Source organism: Lepidochelys kempii, chromosome 26 (genome assembly GCF_965140265.1).
Source record: "Lepidochelys kempii isolate rLepKem1 chromosome 26, rLepKem1.hap2, whole genome shotgun sequence".
Taxonomy (NCBI): domain Eukaryota; kingdom Metazoa; phylum Chordata; order Testudines; family Cheloniidae; genus Lepidochelys; species Lepidochelys kempii.
Window position 1 is genome coordinate 12,759,263 of NC_133281.1, and position 21,698 is coordinate 12,780,960.

The 21,698-nt window shown below is 44.9% G+C and overlaps 1 protein-coding gene across 14 annotated transcripts in view; it reads left to right on the forward strand.

Moving 5' to 3' along the window:
* Positions 1 to 21,698, forward strand: part of SLC4A5 (solute carrier family 4 member 5) — a 126,862-nt gene that overhangs the window by 15,507 nt on the left and 89,657 nt on the right. For all 14 annotated transcript variants that reach the window (XM_073325092.1, XM_073325096.1, XM_073325094.1 and 11 more), the window contains exon 5: positions 18,898 to 19,027. In XM_073325092.1, coding sequence (XP_073181193.1) covers positions 18,898 to 19,027 — 130 coding nt within the window. The remainder of the gene's footprint in view (positions 1 to 18,897; positions 19,028 to 21,698) is intronic.

Consider the following 21,698-nt stretch of genomic DNA (forward strand, 5'->3'; position numbering starts at 1 on the left):
ATTATAGGTGGCTGCACTGGCCACAAAGGGTCTGTTCAGGCCCCTGAGGGCTGCTGAAGCATAAGGGTCTTGTTGCTGGGGCCTCTTTCAGCCTATGCAGTTTAGGAAGAGTGAGCTGGATTCTGTTCTGCTTTGTGCAGCATCAGCAGACTTGTCAGGTAAGTTCGGACTGTAGAATTGGAACATAAGAACGGCCACACTGGCTCACACCAATGGTCCATCTAGCCCAGTACCCTGTCTTCCAACAGTGGCTGGTGCCAGATGCTTCAGAGGGAATGAATAGAACAGGGCAATTTTGAATGATCTTTCCCCGGTCATCCAGTCCCAGCTTCTGGAATTTGGAGGCTTAGGGACACTCAGAGCATGGGGTTGCTTCCTTGACCAACCTGGCTAATAGCCATTGATGGACCCATCCTCCATGCAATATAATAGAGATATTTGGACTGGTTTGTCCAGTCTAATTTTACACCGCCCTCCTCCCCCCAAATAGGACTTCCATCATTTTCCTCAGGAAATGCACAGCCAAATAGATCTCATTGTTAGGAAACTTTTATCCTGATATTCGGCATAATTTCATCTGACCACTCATAGCTATGCCCTGTGTCCCAGCTGCACTAAATAAATTTCTCTCCATCCTGCATGTTGATGAAACCCACCCACTGATTATTGTGTGTGACATGTGTAATGTATTTCCTGGAGTGATGGGTCCACATAAGCCTACATGAGCCTAATAGCAAATGTGGTGGTACTCTAGTTCAAATGGTAGCCATCCTTGCTTTTAGTGTTGAAGGTCCTGGGTTCGTTCTCTGCTGATAAAACATGGTAAAGAATGTAGCATTTGCAGCCTGTAGGTACAATTGTGGTCTCTTCTTTGCTATTCTAAACGGTACCCAAAACAGGAAGAACACAGCCTTAATTTTTCAAGTCCTATGACAGCAGCAATTTGAAAACACCCCTTTTTGTTTGTAAGCAGAGCAGATGTAGTATGTGAGCCTTTGAAAGAGTCAGTATATAATGCAGCAAGCTCATTTCAGTGCTGTCTTTTCAAAGTGGTGTTGTACTGTAAGTAATTAATGTTATTTCCTACTTCTTACTCAACAGAGTTAATTAATAGTCCATATTTCTGGTCATTGAATTATGACTGAATGCAGTGCCTTTTTGCTGACCATTTCCTGACTTTTTGCATTTTTTCCATCCTGACTTAATTGCAACATTTATAAAGTGCTTTGAGATCTACTGATGCAAAAGCACTATATAAGAGCTAGGTATTATTATTTCTCCTAGTTTATTATTCTAATTGCAGTAGCATCTAGGAACCGAAGCTGAGGATCAGGGCCCCATTATACTATGCAGTGCAAAGAAAATAACAAAAAAGAGAGTCCCTGTCCAAGAGAACTCACAGACTAGATGTCAGACAGGACATGACAGGTGAACAGAGAAGACTGGCGGGGGTAGGAGGATGAGTGGGAGGGTGAGTTAGCAGAATGACCAGAATTTAGCATAAAATGTATTCATTGCTCTAATACATTTCAAGGTGTCATGTAATCATAGTTGTTAGAGACAGTAAAGACCCTATTGGGTCACATCTAGTCTATTTCTTCACCAGAATAGAATTGTTCACTACAGTTTATTCCCTAGAGCCTTGTCCAGTCTAGTTTTTAAAGCTCCTTAGGAAAGATTAACATTTTACATAGCAAAATAGCTGTCAATCTTCGATTTAGCCCCAATATAGATGTTCTCTTCTTTTTTTGCTCGTTTATGAGTGCACTAAACCAAACTGCTGTAGGAGCTGGATCACAAAAAGTGACAGGCTATCGGGATTTGCTTTTCAATCCTCTCTTTTTAAGGGCACAATTCTGTACTTACCAGAGATTCTGCTTGCAATTCATTCATGCTTTTCACTGGCAAAGCATTCCAGCAATTCCCTGGCAAAAGTGCACTTGTAAAACCAGAGTACCAGTCTGGAAATCATGCCTGTAATTCTTTATACTTAAACTTTTTGTTTTCTTTCACTTGGCAAAGCCTAGTGTCCCAGTTAGTTATTCAGTGTGACTTGCATATTGAGGCCGTGCATTAAAGCTAAATGATAGCGCAGGCTTGTCTTCACTTTGACAGCCTCCAATAAAAGGTGCTGGAAATGGTAAAGGTTTCTGACTGTGGCTAGTTCAGGGGTGTATAGTCCTTTGTAGTTGCAAGTTGTTTCTGAATAATGCAGAATTTACAAAGCAAGTGTTGGCAATTGTGTATTTGAAACAGTCTCCAAAGCACTTAGTAGAGCACTCTAACCCTGCGTAGAGTCCTGAATTTGCCGTCCCTTACCTTGAAGGAAATAAATCCACTGCAATATTCCGGATGGATGGATGTCCGTATCTGAAGATGAGGCCCAGCATGCAATATCAAAGAATACTAAAGCATGAGGCACATGGAGAATCCAAAACATTTAGGATTTAACCCAGCTAAGATAGGGCCTGTTCAACAATTCCAGCTCATACTTTGGCAGAACTCCCATTGACTTCTGAGGGGAATTTTGCCTGAATAAAGAGGCACAGGGCTCTGTCCGTGCTTGGGGTAAATATGTGCAGCATTCTGAAGTTGTAGGGATTATATCAAACCCTGTGCTGCCATTCCCATCCTCCCACCTCTCTCATTTCCTTCCCCCCCCCCCACTCATTCACTCTCTCACACACACCAGTCCGCTCACCTCTTATGCAGGCATCTCGGTGGATTTGGTAACTTCACGTCATGAGAGCCGACGAGAGAGGAAAGTGCTTTATATTCTCTATAATCTGCTCATTAAGCCGTGGAGTTTAACAAGACTGAGTGGATAAAGGAGGAAGTTTAGGGTGTTTTTTGTTTGGTGTGGTGTACGTTTAACGGGGGAAAGAATGCAAACCATTCCAGGTAAGAACTATTCCACATTCTGTTCCCATTCTCTTTCCAGACTTAAAAACCTTGGTGTTCCTGGGCTTTGTTTCTTGCTTACAAAAGCTGTTTCTTAACTGATCTAGGGGTGGGGAAAACGCGACAGCATTGTTTGTTTGCAAGTGTAAGAGAAATTGATTAGCAATACAGTGTGGTATCTTGGAATCCGATGTGCTTGCTGAAAATAAACTTTTTGGTAGCAAACACAGCTTGTTCACCTCTGAGGGGGCAAGAAAGGTGGTTTTGACTGTCCCTTCCAGACGAACAAAGATCAAACTGAGGGATACTGCGCCTTAAAAATGTGGCACAGCTGACCCCAAAAAATATAACAAAGGGAGTTTAGCAATAAGCCCACATGCACACTAGAGAGAGAGCACCTTCCATTTTGGAGCCCGTTGCTGCATTGTAGTGTTCTGGAAGTGGGCTAGAAGAGGCAAATTGCATCTAGAGTGGGATGTTGGACTTCTAGACAGAGGGATAATTTAGAGCTGTGGGCTGAGCTTTTCAATGCATCCTAAGGAATTTGGACATCCAGTTCCCGTTAAAATTAATGGAAACTGGGCATCTAAATCCTCTAAGTGGCTCTCGGTCCTGAGGTTCAATAAGTGCTGCTGTTGGGATGCTTCATTGTAGAAGGCAGCTAGTTGCAAGGATCATCTCCACTGAACAACCAGTGTTGCATCTATCCTTCTCCTTTTTAAGGGGCAAGGGATGGATCGCAAAGGAGAAGAAAGCCCATTGTATGTTCTGTTTGTCCTGCAAAATGAGACCTGCAGAAAACAAATGTTTCTCTTTTGAAGGAATGGATAATTACAATTGTCAAGCACCATTCGATAGTTAGCATTTCAAACCGATGCTAGGTGCTTGTCAGTTATTTGTTACGCCAAGTCTAGTTGAAAACTGCAGATAATACTGTGCGCTGCTTTTATTCTTGTCATGGCAGCCACTTTCTACATATAGGGTACACAAGAGAAGCAAAACCAGAGTTGGCCTTTGTTTTGCAAAACCACATCAGCTGGGGCTTTCATCATGTTGGGGAAGTAGTTCTGTGGGTTTGCTGCATCTTTAATAGATCCATGCATGTACCAATACAGAGTATTATGTTCTGTTGTTCTGTGCAACTATCCATTTAATCATAATCAGCCTGTTTTATCTGTAGTGTTAATGTTGCGTTAAACCTTCAGCTCTGGAACGTTCGGGGCCTGATTCTGATCTCACTGTGGTTTAAACTAGGGGTAACTCCACTAAAGCCAGTGTAGTTGCAGACCAAAATCTGTCCTATTGGCAGTATCTTTCTTAATTCTTTGTTTTTCTTTTAAATTGCATTAATGTGATCTATTCCTGCCCAACCAGTGGATCTCTTTATGACCTTTGATAAACTTCCTAGCACAAGTGTAAAGAATCAGGGGGTAGCCATGTTCATCTGTATCCACAAAAACAAAAGACTAACAGATTTATTTGGGCATAAGCTTTTGTGGGTGGTAAACCACTTCTTCAGATGCATCAGTGTATGCATTCTGGTTTAGCTTTAGTGGATTGCCTTTCAAAAGTGCAAAAACTCTGCAAGCATTGGGTCACTCTTGCTCAGAATGAGCAAAAAGCTTTTATTAAACTAGCCGTTGGCATTCTTATGCTCTCTTAACCCAGCGCCTGCAAGGTGACTATTGTCTCCAAGTAGCAAATTGAGGGAGCATTCTAATGAGGATAGTTTTAATAAGGCTGAGATGTCAAAACCTTGCAAGAATGTTGTATGGGCATCTTCGAAGAAGTGCTGATACAGTTTGCATGCTCAAAAATAAATTACCATTAAACATCATCTTCCTAACTGAACATCTGGTATCTTCATTAATGAAGTTGAATGATGTATCAGATTTACCAGCTGAGAAAAATGAATAAGATCCACATACTAAGTGCCTGAAACTAAGATAGGCTTTGCTTATTTCAGGGTGGAAAAGATCCCTCAGGTGAATAAATACCAAGCATTCTCTCCAGCAGCTTCCTGCCCCCACTGTTCAGTGAAGTCCTATCTATGTTGGTTTAGCAAATAACTCTTTGTTCGGGTCAGTGACCCCGGTCAGGGGAACAATGTGACTAAGACTCTAGAGGAGGAAGAGACCTGAAAAACGATCTTCAGACCTTCCACTTGCAAGATATTGAATGACTAGGTGTGCTGTGACTGGAGGGAAGGCAGTAGCTCAAGGATCCCAGCAAAACTGCACAGTGCAGAAAGTACATGTTATGCGTAGACAGATCGGCTTAGACCTTAAGCTGGGGGAAAGAAAGAAAAAACCTTCTTTTCTAGGTAAATGTTCCCCTTTGTCTTTTGTTTTCAATGGCTGACAAATTTTTTCACAAATGCACTCAGAATAGAAAGTTAGAATGTTAAACCACCTTTAGGTACAGATGTGGCCCCCGTCACAGCCTTTCATGCATTTATCCTCACAGCACCGGTGGGAGGCAGGGCAGTGCTATTATCCCCACTGTACAGATGGGGGAACTGAGGCACAGAGAGGCTAAGTGACTCGCCCAAAGACACACAGGAAGTCTGTGGTGGAGCAGGATCTCCCAAGTCCTAGGCGAGGGCCAAGAGCTGGGAAGGTTCAGCCTGGAGAAAAGCAGGTGTCTAGAACTTTGCAAAGGGATGTTAAAGGTAGGACAAAATTCCTCTCTGGCATTAGAGACAGAAGAAAGGTGACTGGCTGAAGCTACAGTAGGGAAAATATAGATTAGATTAAAATAGTTACTGCAGGTGATGGGAGACATTTCCAAGGGCCGTTATGGATTCCCCTCAGTGGAGAAGTTCCAGGCTTGGACTAGGGTATGCCCTTTTGTTAAGGCTGGTCTAGGAATAATTAACTCAGTTCTTGCATATGGCAGCAGAGACTCCAATACAGAATAGCTCTTGTCCATCTCTCCCTTGGTGTCACAGCCCCTGTAGTGTAGAGCCCTTGGAGGGTCCCCAGCCAGCAAGAGCTCTGCGCTCTCAGGGGAAAGGTCCTCTCCCTCCTGCTGAGAAAGTAGCATAGAGTTGAAGTTGTCACCCAACTCCTCCCCCTTCCTGGGGCAAAGCCTGAGAGCACCCACCCCCAACTGCGGCATTTGTTTATTTATCATGTAGATTTTTATGCTTTTCAAGGCAGGGACCTGTCTTGTGTGTGTGCTGTGAAGCACCCTGCTGGCTGCCACATAATAATAGTTATTATTTTTAACCCATGTTGTTCATCCTCTCAGAGGGCTGATGGATCACAAACAGCTTTCCTGTTGATCTGGGGGAGAAGGGGGCTAATCATTTGCATAAGGGGGGAGGGATAGCTCAGTGATTTGAGCATTGGCCTGCTAACCCCAGGGTTGTGAGTTCAATCCTTGAGGGGGCCATTTGGGATCTGGGGCAAAAATTGGGGATTGGTCCTGCTTTGAGCAGGGGGTTGGACTAGATGACCTCTTGAGGTCCCTTCCAACCCTGATATTCTATGAATAACAGAACCCACGCTGGCTATCTGGCCATGGAGCTCCCTGATGGCAGGAGGAGGGGGGGCTTTTTGGTTTTGTGCAGGTACAGCACCTACTGCAACTGGGGTCCCAATCCTTGCTTATGGCCCTGTGTTGCTACCACAATGCAAAGAATACATCCTCATCATAAGGGTGCAAAGCTAGAACCTCAAGTGACTGTAGCATTGCAATGGAATGGGACTGATACCATCCTTTTTCTCATGTCCATGAGCCCCCCCATACCATTGCAGGGCTGAGGGATCGGATCCGAGAGCGTTACTGGCCCCTTAGCTCACATCCTCCGCTTTTATCCCAGCATCGCTTTTTGCGAGAGAGCTTCTGAAATGTGAACTCTCTGGGGTTGTCTTCCTTTGTGTTTGTACAGGCCCCTGATTCCAACCAGCGCCTCCCACCATTACAGTGATGGACATATTAAATGATTGATGATGATAATGATCAAGTCTCTGGTGGTGTGGCTTAAGGGTCTTAAGCAGTAAAGCAGGCTAAGCTATAATGCAAGGGACGTCCTGTTCTTTCACAGCAGTTATAAATTCTGCTTCACCTGATCTTTATGGAAGGGAAAGGCAGATTATTTCTGGCTGCAACAGGAGGTTTCCTTTTACACACACACACACACACACACCGATTTAATTAGCCCCTTTCTTGAGTACCGTATTTGGCCGACTTTCTTATTTCCAAGTTCTAGAGCATTGGGATTCCATTAGCAAAGACATTTTTCATAAATGGATTAACATCTGACATATTAAGGAAGTACTAAAACCCAACAGTTTATTAAAATACACTGTGCCTGAGGAGACCACCGTGTGGTTGGGTTAAACCCTTGTTTGAACAACTCCCTGCCAACAGCGGAGGAGACAACCATCCCAACTCAAAACAGCTGCTCTGCACCTTTGTGGAGGTTCCCGTCCTTGTGTCCAGGTTACTTAATGAAATGCCAGGGTAATTAGGAGACACAATCGGTTCTAACAGTGTAAGCCCTTCTGGATACAGGGACTGTCTTTATTTTGTAATGTGCCAAGAGTATTGTCAGAATGTTAGAAATAATTGTAACGATAGGCTAGTCCGGAAGTCCTTATTCAGGCAAAAATTCTATTGACTTCAGTGCTGGAAGTTTGAATCAGGATTTCATCCTGCGAGCATAGGTTTAAACTCCCCGCTTAGCTTTGCCGAGCACACTTCTCCAAAGGTGGTTCTTATGTGTAACTCAGGTGCATGCATGGAGTGGGGAATAGGCTGGAAGAGATTTCCGTGTGCAATTTGGAGAGGAGATTTGTCCCTCAAGTTAGGGACACAAAAAAGTCTCTCCATTTGCAGCCATGTCTGTTGTGAACATGATGCTCCATAGGCCAGTGTGCAGGGGAGATTAAAGGAGCTGGAGTCCTTCCCCTGTTATGAAAAGAGACCATCAGAAGAATCAGGAGGCCTACATTTTATTCATGGCTTTGCCACAAATTCTGATCTTGTGGTGATGGGGGGCGAGGAGGAGAACATGGCTGGATGGGCCTAGACAGGCTCACTGTGTGACCTAGGGCACATCCAGTAAGCTTCGTATTCCTCCATTTCCTCCCCTGTAAAACCAGGGGGGTGGGGGAAGGGCAATGCCCTGCCAACCTCTTGAGAGTGTTGTGATGCTAAGTTAATCATTTAAGTGCTTTGAGACCTTAGAGTGGAAGGCACTGTGGAAGTGTGGAATATGATTACTACTGGATTGATCCCAGCATGCATGTAGAATGGGTGTCACTCTTGCTTGGGGGGGATTGTTTTGTTTTACACAGCTTTGGAGGGGGAGCGTTTGTTTGGATAAGCATGCCATGTAGATGGAGAAGATTCAGTACTGTATATAAGAGGGGAACCACTTACAAGGGGGAGAGAAATGTCAGAAAGAGGATGCAAAAAGAAAAGGAGTACTTGTGGCACCTTAGAGACTAACCAATTTATTTGAGCATAAGCTTTCGTGAGCTACAGCTCACTTCATCGGATGCATACTGTGGAAACTGCAGAAGACATTATATACACAGAGACCATGAAACAATACCTCCTCCCACCCCACTCTCCTGCTGGTAATAGCTTATCTAAAGTGATCACTCTCCTTGCAATGTGTATGATGATCAAGTTGCGCCATTTCCAGCACAAATCCAGGTTTTCTCACCCTCCGCCCCCCCACACAAACTCACTCTCCTGCTTGTAATACTGAGTATAAGTAGTGTGAGCGTTGTAAGATCTACAATATATACGTTGACTCAAGGCTTGTCGACATGAGAAAGTTGCACCGCTATAACTTAAATCTCTTTTTAAACCAATATAAACCAGTGCAAAAGGCTGCGTGGGTATTTACTGTAGTATAGGGGTGGCTTATTTTGGCTTAGCTCAGGTCTATCAGGAACCATAGAATCATAGAATATCAAGGTTGGAAGGGACCCCAGAAGGTCATCTAGTCCAACCCACTGCTCAAAGCAGGACCAATTCCCAGTTAAATCATCCCAGCCAGGGCTTTGTCAAGCCTGACCTTAAAAACCTCTAAGGAAGGAGATTCTACCACCTCCCTAGGTAACGCATTGCAGTGTTTCACCACCCTCTTAGTGAAAAAGTTTTTCCTAATATCCAATCTAAACCTCCCCCACTGCAACTTGAGAGCATTACTCCTCGTTCTGTCATCTGCTACCATTGAGAACAGTCTAGAGCCATCCTCTTTGGAACCCCCTTTCAGGTAGTTGAAAGCAGCTATCAAATCCCCCCTCATTCTTCTCTTCTGTAGGCTAAACAATCCCAGCTCCCTCAGCCTCTCCTCATAACTCATGTATTCCAGTCCCCTAATCATTTTTGTTGCCCTTCGCTGGACTCTCTCCAATTTATCCACATCCTTCTTGAAGTGTGGGGCCCAAAACTGGACACAGTACTCCAGATGAGGCCTCACCAATGTCGAATAGAGGGGAACGATCACGTCCCTCGATCTGCTCGCTATGCCCCTACTTATACATCCCAAAATGCCATTGGCCTTCTTGGCACAAGGGCACACTGCTGACTCATATCCAGCTTCTCGTCCACTGTCACCCCTAGGTCCTTTTCCGCAGAACTGCTGCCTAGCCATTCGGTCCCTAGTCTGTAGCTGTGCATTGGGTTCTTCCGTCCTAAGTGCAGGACCCTGCACTTATCCTTATTGAACCTCATCAGATTCCTTTTGGCCCAATCCTCCAATTTGTCTGGGTCCTTCTGTATCCTATCCCTCCCCTCCAGCGTATCTACCACTCCTCCCAGTTTAGTATTAGTTTAACCGGTTAAACGAAACTGGGAAAAGGCCTCCCTTGTACCAAAATAGGTGTCCACACGGTCTTTGACACCAGTGTCATTCTATTGGTTTCAGTTCACATCTCAAATTATACTGGTGCAACCTTCTCGTGTCGATGAGTCCAGAGTGAGGTTTTTCTGGAGTTGTGTCTCTATCTCACATTCATTCTTTATTTTTATGAGTTATGGCCCTGGGCCAGACCCTCACTCAGTATAAATTGGTGTAGCTCCATTGGCTTCACTGAACCTGGGTCAATATTTTCAATGGAGTGACAATGATTCACACCAGCCAAGAATCTGGCCCTTTTTTCTGGTTTTTGGTCCTGTATATGGGCAGGCCATTATGTCCCAGAATGGGGATCTACTACAACCTGGGTAAAATTCTCAAAACCGTGTAATGTACGGGAGCTGTAGCTCACGAAAGCTCATGCTCAAATAAATGGGTTAGTCTCTAAGGTGCCAGAAGTCCTCCTTTTCTTTTTGCGAATACCGACTAACACGGCTGCTACTCTAAATCCCTTTGAGAATCTGGGCTGCGGTAGCCTACATCCCACTGAAAGAGGACTTAGGGCCGAAGGGTATTTCTATACTGCAGTCACAGGTGTGATAGCTTTAATTTAGCTATCTTGGGTCCCACCGCAGTGAAGCCACTTCGGTCGTGTATAGGCTCTGCTGAAGCTTTCGTTGCCGTGGCTTTGTGTATCCAGGGCCCAGACTAGGTAGATTAAATTTTTATCTGCCGTCACGCCTTCTGATTGCAATATAGACATGCTCCCAAAGACTGAGGGTAATGTTTTCAAAAAAGCACCTCTCTCTATGATTCTTACGTGACCACACCTTGAGTATTGTGGTCATTTCTGGGTATCTCAGGGCTCAAAGGATACTGATGATGAAAGGGAGGGAGTTCTAAAAGGAGGAAGAAGAAGAATCTGGAGCGGGGCAGTTTTTGGTAGAAAGATTAAAAGTAGACATGCTTAGCTTGGCGAAGTGACAATGAAGGGCCAGTCAAAACCTCCTGGAAACACTCAAAAGCTGTAAGCACCCAGGAGCAGGGAAGGATCATCTAAAGCAGTTGAATGAATGGCAAGAACATTTAGGCTGAGTATCAGAAGAGCGCCCTAATAGTGAGATTACTGGCTTGTGGAATAGTCTCCCAAGGGAAGGGGTGGGAATTTATAAACCCGACTGGACAAAACACTAGCAAATATGCTGAAGGCAGGATTTCTGCAGCATCAGGGGAAGAGGCTGGATGTTCAGAGAGGTGCTCACACTTAAGAGTGTACCTCATATGTGTGTGTGTTCTCCATTCATTCATTCTTTCCCCATCCCAGGGGATTTGTGTGCCTCAATACTTGGCCCATATTACTTAGCTTTTTGATCCCACCTTTCTGTAATGTAAAGGGCCAAATGTTTCCATATCTTTTTCACGTGTGCTGATCATTAGAGGCGGGAGGGAATTGATTTTAAAATTAATAGATTAGACCAGTCACATACACTATGAGCAAACAATCCAAATCTAGTAAAAGTACTGGGATTAAGCCCTCTGGGAATTTTCCCCACCATTTAATGTAGTTGTTCTGCCTAAGTTATGTATGTTGTGTCCTATGTACCTATTGCTGTAACTGCTCGGGGAAGAGAAAGGACATGTCTCTGTAAATTTTGACTCTCCTGCTGATGTCCCCCCTCAACATCACTTCCAAACTGCTGCATTTTCACTCCTGCTCTCCTCCCCCCGCCCCCACTAATTTACATAAGTTGTGGCACCTCTGGACGTGCCATGCGATAACGTACGAGTACGGCCTTGAAGTTGGCCCCAGGATCTCTCCCTTGGGAATCCCATAGTGGTATTACCTCTGAACAAAGGTGTTCCTCCGCCACAGGCATTTTTCAGCTGTTTGGAAGCGGACCCAAATAGCACGAGTGACTAGCATTCCAACACACCGGGCGCATGGCACGCTCTTCTGCCAGATTCCTAGCGAGAGTCTTGTGGCCTGCAATAACTGGTGTGTTCTGCTCTGTATAAAGTAGGCCCTTAAATGAGCAGATTGTTAAGGAATCTTAGGAACAGGGAAAGCCTCCTGGCCCAACACAACTGCCGTTACTTGGCAGATCCCACCTTCCTGCTTTTTCTACTATCTCCTGCAAATCCCCCAGAAATAGACAGTGGTCTAGGATTACCAGAGCTGGCCTGAAACTCAGTACGGGATTCATGGGGCGGGAGGACTGCTGATAATAACTGCCTTTTTCATCCCTCAGTATCTTTGCCTTCTAGGCAAGGCTGCATAGGAGTCTCTGCTCCCCCAACACTATGTGGCACCTACATTGGTAGATAGATGCTACTGCGGGGCTGCCGGGAATGACCACATTCCTTTGTTGCCTTGACTAGAGCTACTCAGTAAGTCAGAGTTTAAAGTCAGAAGGAATCACCAGATCATCTAGTCCAGTGATTCTCAATCTGTTTACCATTGTGGGACACAGACTACCTGTATGGCCCTGAGGATGTCACATGGGCTACAGCGGTGTGCTGATTGGGCCGCAGGTTGAGAACCACTGAAAGCCTGACTTCCTGTGTATCAAACACAACCCCACCCAGCACCCGCACACTAAACCTAACAACAGAAATGCTGATAGCATTGACTGGAAGTGGGCCTTCCAGTGACCAGTAGACTCTGGCCACTTTCTCATCAGAGGTCTGTATGAATGGCCCACATAAGGGGATAGAACTGGGGACCTCCAGAGCTTCATAGATTTCATTGATTCCAAGGCCAGAAAGGACCATTATGATTATCTAGTCTGACCTTCCTGTAGAACTTTCCCAAAATAATTCCTACAGCAGATCTTTTACTAAATCCAGTCTTGATTTAAAAATGGCCAGGGATGGAGAATCCTCCATGCCCCTTGGTAAATTGTCCCACTGGTTAATTACTCACACTGTTAAAAATGTATGCCTTATTTCCCGTGTGAATTTGTCTAGCTTCAACTTCCAGCCATTGGATCATGTTAGACCTTTCTCTTCTAGATTGAAGAGCCCATTATTAAATACTTGTTCCCTGTGTAGGTACTTTATGGACTATAATCAAGTTACCTGTAGTCGTCTTTTTGTTAAGCTAAAAAGACTGAGCTCCTTGCATGTATCACTAGAAGGCATGTTTTCTAATCCTTTTAATGATTCTTTTAAAAAAGAAAAGGAGTACTTGTGGCACCTTAGAGACTAACAAATTTATTTGAGCATAAGCTTTCGTGAGCTACAGCTCCGATGAATACGATGAAGTGAGCACATGGTATTTCCCTGATTATCTCCATTTTAGTTCTACTTTCCTAATTTTTAGCTTCTGGCCCTAGTTTAGAATCACTCACCTGGGAGAATTCTCAGTCAGTTTTATCAATTGCCCTTCATAACATTCAAGTTGTTAATGGGTCACCTTGAGGCTTCCTCTTTCCACATGGGCCCCTTCACGTTCCTTCCATTCATGAAAAAGTTCTGTACAATGTAATAGGGATGGAAACAATAGGGGTTATAGAAATGTAATAAGGCTCCCTAGAAATTACTCTGAAAAACCTATAGAATTTCATGATGAATGTGACCCTTTGTGTAGGTTTGCTAAACCGTCTCATAGAATTCTACATCAGGGAGAGATAATTATCTCTCAAATTCAGTACGGTGGTTGAGGTAATCTGTAGAAAGTTTCTCCTGTTCTATCACATTAAACCGGATGGTACCAAAACTACAGAAACACTCCCACTTTCTATTATTCCATGAGACCTTTTCGTAACTTAGAGCCTAGAGAACTGTTACCATCTTGGCTCTCTGTATGAGCGCTCCTCCGCTGCCCATTTTGAGCTGCGAATGCTAGCTCCCGGGTCTTTTCTACACCGGCAATTTCATGAACATCTCCCACCATGATTATTGCACCACTTCCCCTACACCAGTACCACTGGTGGGAAACCTAGCATAAACCAGCCATCAGCGGTTTTATCGCCAGGTTGTCTAGATCTGCTCTGAGCGGAGTTAGAAAAAACAGCCTTGTTTATGCTCCCACTGTTGCTACCACCAGTGGAATTTAGCTGGTGTTAGCACAGTAGGAGAAATAGTAATACCTAGCGCTTTTCATCAGTAGATATCAAAGCTCTTTACAGAGGAGGATAATATCATTATCCCCATTTCACAGATGGGGAAACTGAGGCAGAGTGGGGAAGTGACTTGCTGAATGGCAGAGCCAGGAATAGAACTGGACTAGATTGGAATTTGGTTGGACTAGATGACCTCTTGAGGTCCCTTCCAACCCTGATATTCTATGATTCTGATATTCTATGAACTCGAGTCTCCTAACTCCCAGTCCAGTGTTCTAACCACTCGATCACACTGCTTGCAAAAGCATCTGAGGCAGTTAAGTGCTTGACTACCTTAGTCACTTGAAAATTCTATCCATTTACAAAAATGCTTTAACATAGGCGAGGCCGGAGAATGCTAGTGTCTTGCAATCAAATGTATGCTTTGGTATGGGGAGAGGGAACGTGTGTTGTGATAGTCAAAGCTGAGTCCCAAAAACAACGTTATGGGCTTAATGCAAGGATCACGGAGTGAAATCCTATGGCCTGTGCTGTGTAGGAGGTAAGACGAGAGGGTCAGAATGGTCCCTCTGAAATGCCATTCAAAGGGGGAGCAGTTTTATTTCAGCTGGAATTTAACATGGCAAAAGTTCCCGCAGCAACCACGACGGAGACTCGTTGGGAGCACCTGTAGATAGACAGTATTCTTAGTGTCCGGTCTTAAGTTGTCATGTGATGTAGCTATGTTCTGTTAAACCGTTGTCATGTTTCACACCGTTCACTAGGGAGCGAACGATTCCTAGTTATGTTGTGTGGGGAAGTTTGTGAATCACTTTTGGGGTAATGATGCTATATTCGAGAACACGGTACTAGTATAAAAACTGATAGTTTTCTAACTCCCCGAACTTTTGTGTAAGGACAGCAGCCTGTAGATGCAGTTGGAATTCATCTGAATTGTTGTGGTGGTGGCTGCTTTTCAGAATGGGGAAGAAGTGGCTATTTTAATTGGGTATTATTAATCATGCATCTCATTATTGATCACTCAGTGCTTTCCATCTAAGCTTCAGTGGTTTGAGCATTGGCCTGCTAAATCCAAGGTTGTAAGTTCAGTCCTTGAGGGGACCATTTAGGGATCTGGGGCAAAAATTGAGGGTTGGTCCTGCTTTGAGCAGAGGGTTGGACTAGATGCCCTCCTGAGGTCCCTTCCAACTCTGATATTCTGTGATCCTTACCAAAAAGCAGGATTGTTCTCCCCATTTCACAGGTGAGGAAAGTGACTTGCTCAAGATCAGAGTGAGTTAATGGCGGAGACAGGACCTGAATGCAGGTTTCCAAGGTCCTCCTCCAGTGCCCTAAGCCCTGGATTACCCTGCCTCTCTCTAACGCTCTTATCTAGGGCCTTCTAGCTTCAAAATACCCACAGCAAGCTTGGGTGGGAGATGAGCACTACTCCCGTTTTACCGATGGAGATACTCAAATAATAGTTAGTTCATCCTCATTAGGAGTCTTAAAATCACAACTGGATACATTTCAAAAAGACTGCCAATATAGTCTCGTCTTTTCCCTGTACTCCCCTGCCTGTCCATCTCCTTATCTAGACTCTTGTATTACAATTAGAGCTTCAGCTCTTTGGCACAGGGGCCGTGTTTGTTCTGAGTTTGTACAGCACCTAACATAATGGTGTCCTGGTCCATGATGAGGACTCCTAGGCACTATGTTGATACAATTCATGGAATAGGACTCACTAGTGTTCTCTTACGCCGTGGGGATGGATAACCCCCATCCACTTCAGGAATCACTGCGTGAAATTCTCTGGGCTGGGTTGCATGGAAAGTCAGGCTATATTATCATCATCTGGCCGTAGAGACTAAAATGCTGTCTCTGTAAGTAAGAGACGCCATTAGAACTGAGGAGTTCATGGCTTGTAGCCCGATATTCAGACCACTAGTCCATGTCTCTCCTAGCCTGGCTAAAGTAACATTTATTCTTAACCTCACGCACCTCAACAGTGGGTTCGCATTGCGCGGGCTGTTGCCAGCTGCCTTGCATGCTGCCAAGAGATCTAAAAGCATGTGAACACAGAGATTTAAGAGAAAATCCATCGAGCTCGCTGAGCGATGGAGCAAGCAGTCAGGAGGGCAAGTGTGTGCTCTCCCCCGCCCCCCTCGCACGGCTACAGGGAAAGCATTAGAGTCACTCAGGCGGAACAATTCAAAGGAAATGAACCAGCGCTTTCAGTAATTAAAAATGTCCTGTGCTGCTGAAATTTCTGTCCGCATCCCTGGGTGACATGCCACAGCCACGGGCCTAAGCTTACTCTGACGCAGCCACTCCATCGCGGAGCTTGTCTCGACTGCTCTTTTCTCCTCTCGACACTTGGCGGGGAACAAGGTTAATTTGTTATGACAGGAGCATGAGGCTTTGCTCCTGAGGCTCGAGCCATAAAGAAAGCAAGAAAGGGAAACTCTGAGACAGAGAGAGAGAGCGCAAAACTCCAAGAAACTTTCTCTCTCTCTTTATCTCAGAGTTTCGCTTTCTTTCTGAGATCGAGAGACAGAAAATGTTGAGAAGGGGGGAAAAAAAGAAAATCCCAGAATAGATGAATAGAAAGAGAGCCCTGAAACCGATTTGAATTTGATGAAAGATGGGTGAACCTCCAGCAACTCACATGTCAGCAGGAAAAAAATATCGTTTCTAACACCAAAACCTTGGGCCGATTTGTACAGCTCTCACTCAGGCAAAACTCCCAATGACCTCAACAGAAGTCTTGTCTGAGCAACAACCTCATGTTTCGGCTCAGTATCCAGAGGAAAACACCGCATAGAAAAGAGGATGAAAACGTTTTCCCCTGTGTTCAAGACCAGGGTTTCTTGTTTCTTACAGGGCTGTATTGCTGGTAGAAGAAGCTGGTTTGACAGCTCTGGACATTGAAGCCCTATGTTTAACTGCAGCAGGCACAGCAGAAAGCAAGCTTCTCAACATCCCTCTGTGAGCTGGAGGTGGGAGGGTTCACTCTTCATGACCCATACGAGCCTTGGCTTCTCCACTGAAGCCACGACGTGACGTGACGGAATTGGGCAATTGTGCTGGTATTTCTTATGATATGGACACTTGTGCACTGGGGTTGGACTGCACCAAACTCATTTCACATAAGCCACCAAGCAGCAGACATCAGGTGGTGGTAACTATCAGTCACTCCCCAACCTGGACTGGATTCTAGCTGGTGACTTGGAAGTTAAATGCTCTGTATCCACTTATCAGTCCCCTGAGCCATCCACTGCTGCAAAGCCAGAATTTCTCACTGAAATGGTGGAACCTTCCTGATCCAGGACTCTGCCCCCTAGCACCTAAAGGAAACACAAAGAGCATCACCATGTGTGTACAATATCTCATCACGTTTCTTCCCCGGGGTCCAAAGAGTTAAGAAGCTCAGTCCATAAATACTTACCTGGGGATAGCTGAGGGCTCTTTAATCTAACAGGTAAAGGCAGAACAAGATCCAAGGGCTGGAAGCTGGAGCTAGATAAATTCAAGATAGAAATAAAGCACAGATTTTTAACAGTGTGGCAATTCACCATAGGAACAACTTCCCTGGGGAATGTGGTGGATTCTCCATCACTTGATGTCTTTAAACAAAATTGGATGTCCCTTTCTGAAAAGATACGCACTCTAGCTCAACCACAAGTACGGGCATGGTGTAGGAGATGAAATTCTCTGGCCTGTGTTTTGCAGGAGGTCAGACTCGATGAACATCATGGTCCCTTCTGGCCTTAAATTCAATTGGTGAAATGTTGGCCCTTCTGTAACCGATATCAAAATTCCCATTGACTTAAATGGGGCCAGGATTTCACCCTCTGAATCTAGCTGGTGGTTGTATCCACTGATTACCAAAATCGAGTGTGTGCCCTCCATTCATTTCATTTGCCAGTTGTTACATATTTCAAGCCTTCTTTGTTGAGGAAACTTGGCCTGAATTGCTTATTGTCTCGGCCTTCCCTGCTCCTCAATGGGCCTCTTGTTTCTGAATGAGTTGTTCCCTCAACCGGCTTATTGTCCTCAAAATGTCCTTTTCACTTCAGGATCTAAGTTACGCCCGTTGATTCCCCTCCTCCATCCTTACCCTCCGTTCTGTTTCTCCAAAGCTTTGTGGGTCAGGACTGACTAATCTTGCTGCTCCAAAAATGCTGAATCACTTTTGTTTGCCGTCAAAATTACCCCTTTTCCCTTTGCAGCGTCTTTCCTAAAAAACTAGAGCCCGGGAGCTGCTGTTCAGGCCGCCGAAATGAACTGCTACAGCTGCGCTTTGGGCAGCGAAGAACTCCGCTGCCATCACTCCAGCGCGAGATGCGCAGTGAGGTCTTTCCAAGTCCATTTTTCAGCATCCGCAAAATGGAAGAGAAATCAAAGATGGTTTCCCCAACAGTTGGCCAGGTTTGATTAAGTAGCTGATCTGACTCGCCACCCAAAACTCAAACCCGAGCCCACAAAACATTTTGGAGAAACAAATTCCATTTTCTTGCTTTGCTTCCTGGTTCTGGCTAGGGCTGAGTTTGAAAGGACCAAATTATCACAAGCAAAGCAACTCATAGAATCCTAGAATATCAGGGTTGGAAGGGACCTCAGAAGGTCATCTAGTCCAACCCCCTGCTCAAAGCAGGACCAATTCCCAGTTTTTGCCCCAGATCCCTAAATGGCCCCCTCAAGGATTGAACTTACAACCCAGGTTTAGCAGGCCAATGCTCAAACCACTGAGCTATCCCTCCCCCGCAAATACTCTTTTTGTATTTCTTGCCCACATAGATATATCTCACTTAATCAGTTCCTTGTCACTGGTGTTCTCTATCTGTGGCACGCACTGGTTTAGTCTCCTGAAGTCTGTCGTACTTTGGTCTTATTCTGGTTGCTGGGCTTGATGTGCAGTTGGTGGTCTGTGCTATACAGGAGGTGAGAGGTATGATCTGGTGGTCCCTTCTGACCTTGAACTCTGTGACTCTATGGCTAGAACCAGGACATATTCACTGGAAAGCTCATTTCTCACAAGGTTCCTAGAGCAATTTTGAAGCCGGATTGGGGTGGGAACCATCAACAGTTGCCCAGGGTTAAATGAACTCTTTTATCTCCTTGCTTTAGTGTCTCCAGCTGCTGAACGCCTTCGTTACATCCTGGGTGAAGACGATGACCCTCCAAACCCCACCCTGTTCACTGAGATGGACACACTGCAGCACGATGGGGAAGAAATGGAGTGGAAAGAATCTGCCAGGTAAGGAGAGGACACCTCAGTAGGTAGTGGTGTTATGTATGTAGGGTGGTAGGGCTTTGGAGCCCCAATCATGGATCACAATCATGTTCTGTACAAACACAGAACAAGATGGTGGTCCCTGCCCCAAACAGCTTCCAGTCTACGTCAGCACTGACCGAGTGCACCCAGCAGAGCGTTAGGAGACACTGCGGTGCTGGAGGTATCGTTGATGATCGAGTAGATGGCTTTTTTCCCCCCGAGTTAGTACTCAGCTGGTTGTCTCCTGCCTGGGGATCCCGGATAGGGTCCCAAAATATCCCACCATTGTTCCCACTCGTTCAGCTCCATGAGTGTCAATATTGATGAGTGCTTTAGGGCAGATGGCTCCAGGAAGTCTCTCACATTTTAAGCACCATTTCCCCTAAGCCAGCTCAGAGCAGGTATAGATGACACAATGGTAAGCCTTGTATACGTTAGCGCTCCCAATGATGGCAAATTGTAAGGGATGGGGGAAATCAGCGTGTAGACAAGGCAATATGCAAACTATTGTCATGTTGCTGTGCGCTGTTGAGCAGGTATCACGTTCCACCCCAGAGGGGGTTGCATTTCTGTGCTGGATGAAGCGGTTCTGCTAAGTGCATAGTTAGTAAAGCACTGTGGGAGCCTGCGTGATTAAAGTAGCTATAGAAATGCAGTGAGTTGTTATAATCTCAAGTAAGATGATGCAAAAGAAAATTCACAAATTGCTTGCGACCATAGTGAAGTTACACATGGTGCTTTCACAGGAGATACCCAGTGGGTTCATGCCAGTGCTGATGCTGAGACTGAACACACTGATTAAATCTATTAACCATCCTCAAATTGCACCAGGGTGATTTGGTTTTGACCTTGATTAGGAAACGGCAAGTATGGGCCAGTTCATTGCTTGACCATGCAAAGTGGCACAAATCCTGAAAGAGGGGCAGTGTAAAACATGGTGGCTAGAAATATAGCTGTTTCTTGGAGCCCACTCCAGAGTTGAAAAACCCCAGCTGCATGTGGAATGGAGAAATACGATGGTTGGAAAGAACCTACTGTATATATTCTTGGGTAAAGGGCAATATGTGTATACATTAGTATTTCACTAGCACATAGGGGTCCCAGTCCGGGATAGAGCTCCATTGTGCTAGGCTTTGCATAGACCCAGAACAAAAAAGATGGAACCTGCTCCCAAAGAACTTACATTCTAAAGGTAAGAGACAACGTGTAGATACAATTTATAGATGTAGGAAGTGCAAGGTATTAATGCCAACCCTTGCCATTTTATCTTGAGTCTTGCAATATTTGGTGCGTTTCTTAAAGCCCCAGCACCTGGAGGCATGTGATTAGGTGAGAATCTCAACTATCTTTTTGAGTAAGTTTCTAGCCCTTCAGCTGGCAAGGGGCCTAATGTGGGTTGCTCCAATTGAAGACAAGTTGAAGGAGGCTTGGTTATGTTGGTGTGGGCATATCTTGCAGAGATAAGAGAGCTCTTGTAGTGATTGTGGGGGAGGGATAGCTTTGTGGTTTGAGCTTTGGCCTGCTAAGCCCAGGGTTGTGAGTTCAATCCTTGAGGGGGCCATTGAGGGATCTGGGGCAAAAATTGAGGATTGGCCCTGCTTTGAGCAGGGGATTGGACTAGATGACCTCCTGAGGTCCCTTCCAACTCTGATATTCTATGATTCTATGATTGTGGATGGAAGATGAAAAAGAGGGAGACCAAAGACTAGGTACATGGACCAAATATCAGCAGGTCTCAGAGGGACCAATCTTCATGACAGCCTTGTGTATGAGCATGAGTTTTGGAACAAAGTTATAAAAGTCACTGACTTCAAATAGGGAGGTGGCAAGAAAGAAGTTTCTAGCCCTCATGGTTGTGGAGAAAAATAGCACACACTCCAGGCTCCACCACCAGACAGCAAATAAAAAGACCCCAGTATTTATTAACGTATTACCCTGAGTCTGGGCAAGGCTGCAGTTACAAATAGAGCTGGGTGAATTTTTTTATTTACTTTTAATAGTTTATTCACCCCCTTTCCCCCTCCCCACTCCCCAATTTATCATTTCAGCAAGAAAAACAAAAAGGTGGTCATTTCAGGCTGACCTGAAAGGAACATTTTTTGGATTTTTCATTTTGACAACCAAACTGGAAATTCAGTTTTTTGCCCAGCTCTACTTCTGAGCAGTGCGATAAGCAGCAGTCGCAGCATGTGCTAGGCAGGTGGCTTCAGTTTCATTTCTCCAGCCTCTGCCTCTGTGCTTGGATCGTGAGTGGATTTAAGAAATGAAGTCGTTACTATTCCTGGTATCCTGTGAAATAAGAGTTCAGTAGAATGAAATGGCATGAGCATCGCGTGGAATTGGCATTGCATAACGTTGTATGGAACTGGCATAGCATAAGCATGGAACTGGTATGGAGCAGGCAGAGCATGGCAAAGAAAATTGGTGCAAAATGCTACCAGATCAGAGGGGTGGAATTTGACACCCTTTGTTTACAGCTTTTGGAAAAGATTCCACCACGTTTCAAGACCGTGGAAAAATCAAGCCCAATCTGTCTAATATTTCTGCATTCTCACTTTCCGTGGGCATCCAAAGAGTTAACGTGCCCTGCTGTTCCAGATCTTAAAAAAAAAAGAAAAGAAAAAACCCCAAACTTTTAATAAAAGTATTAGAG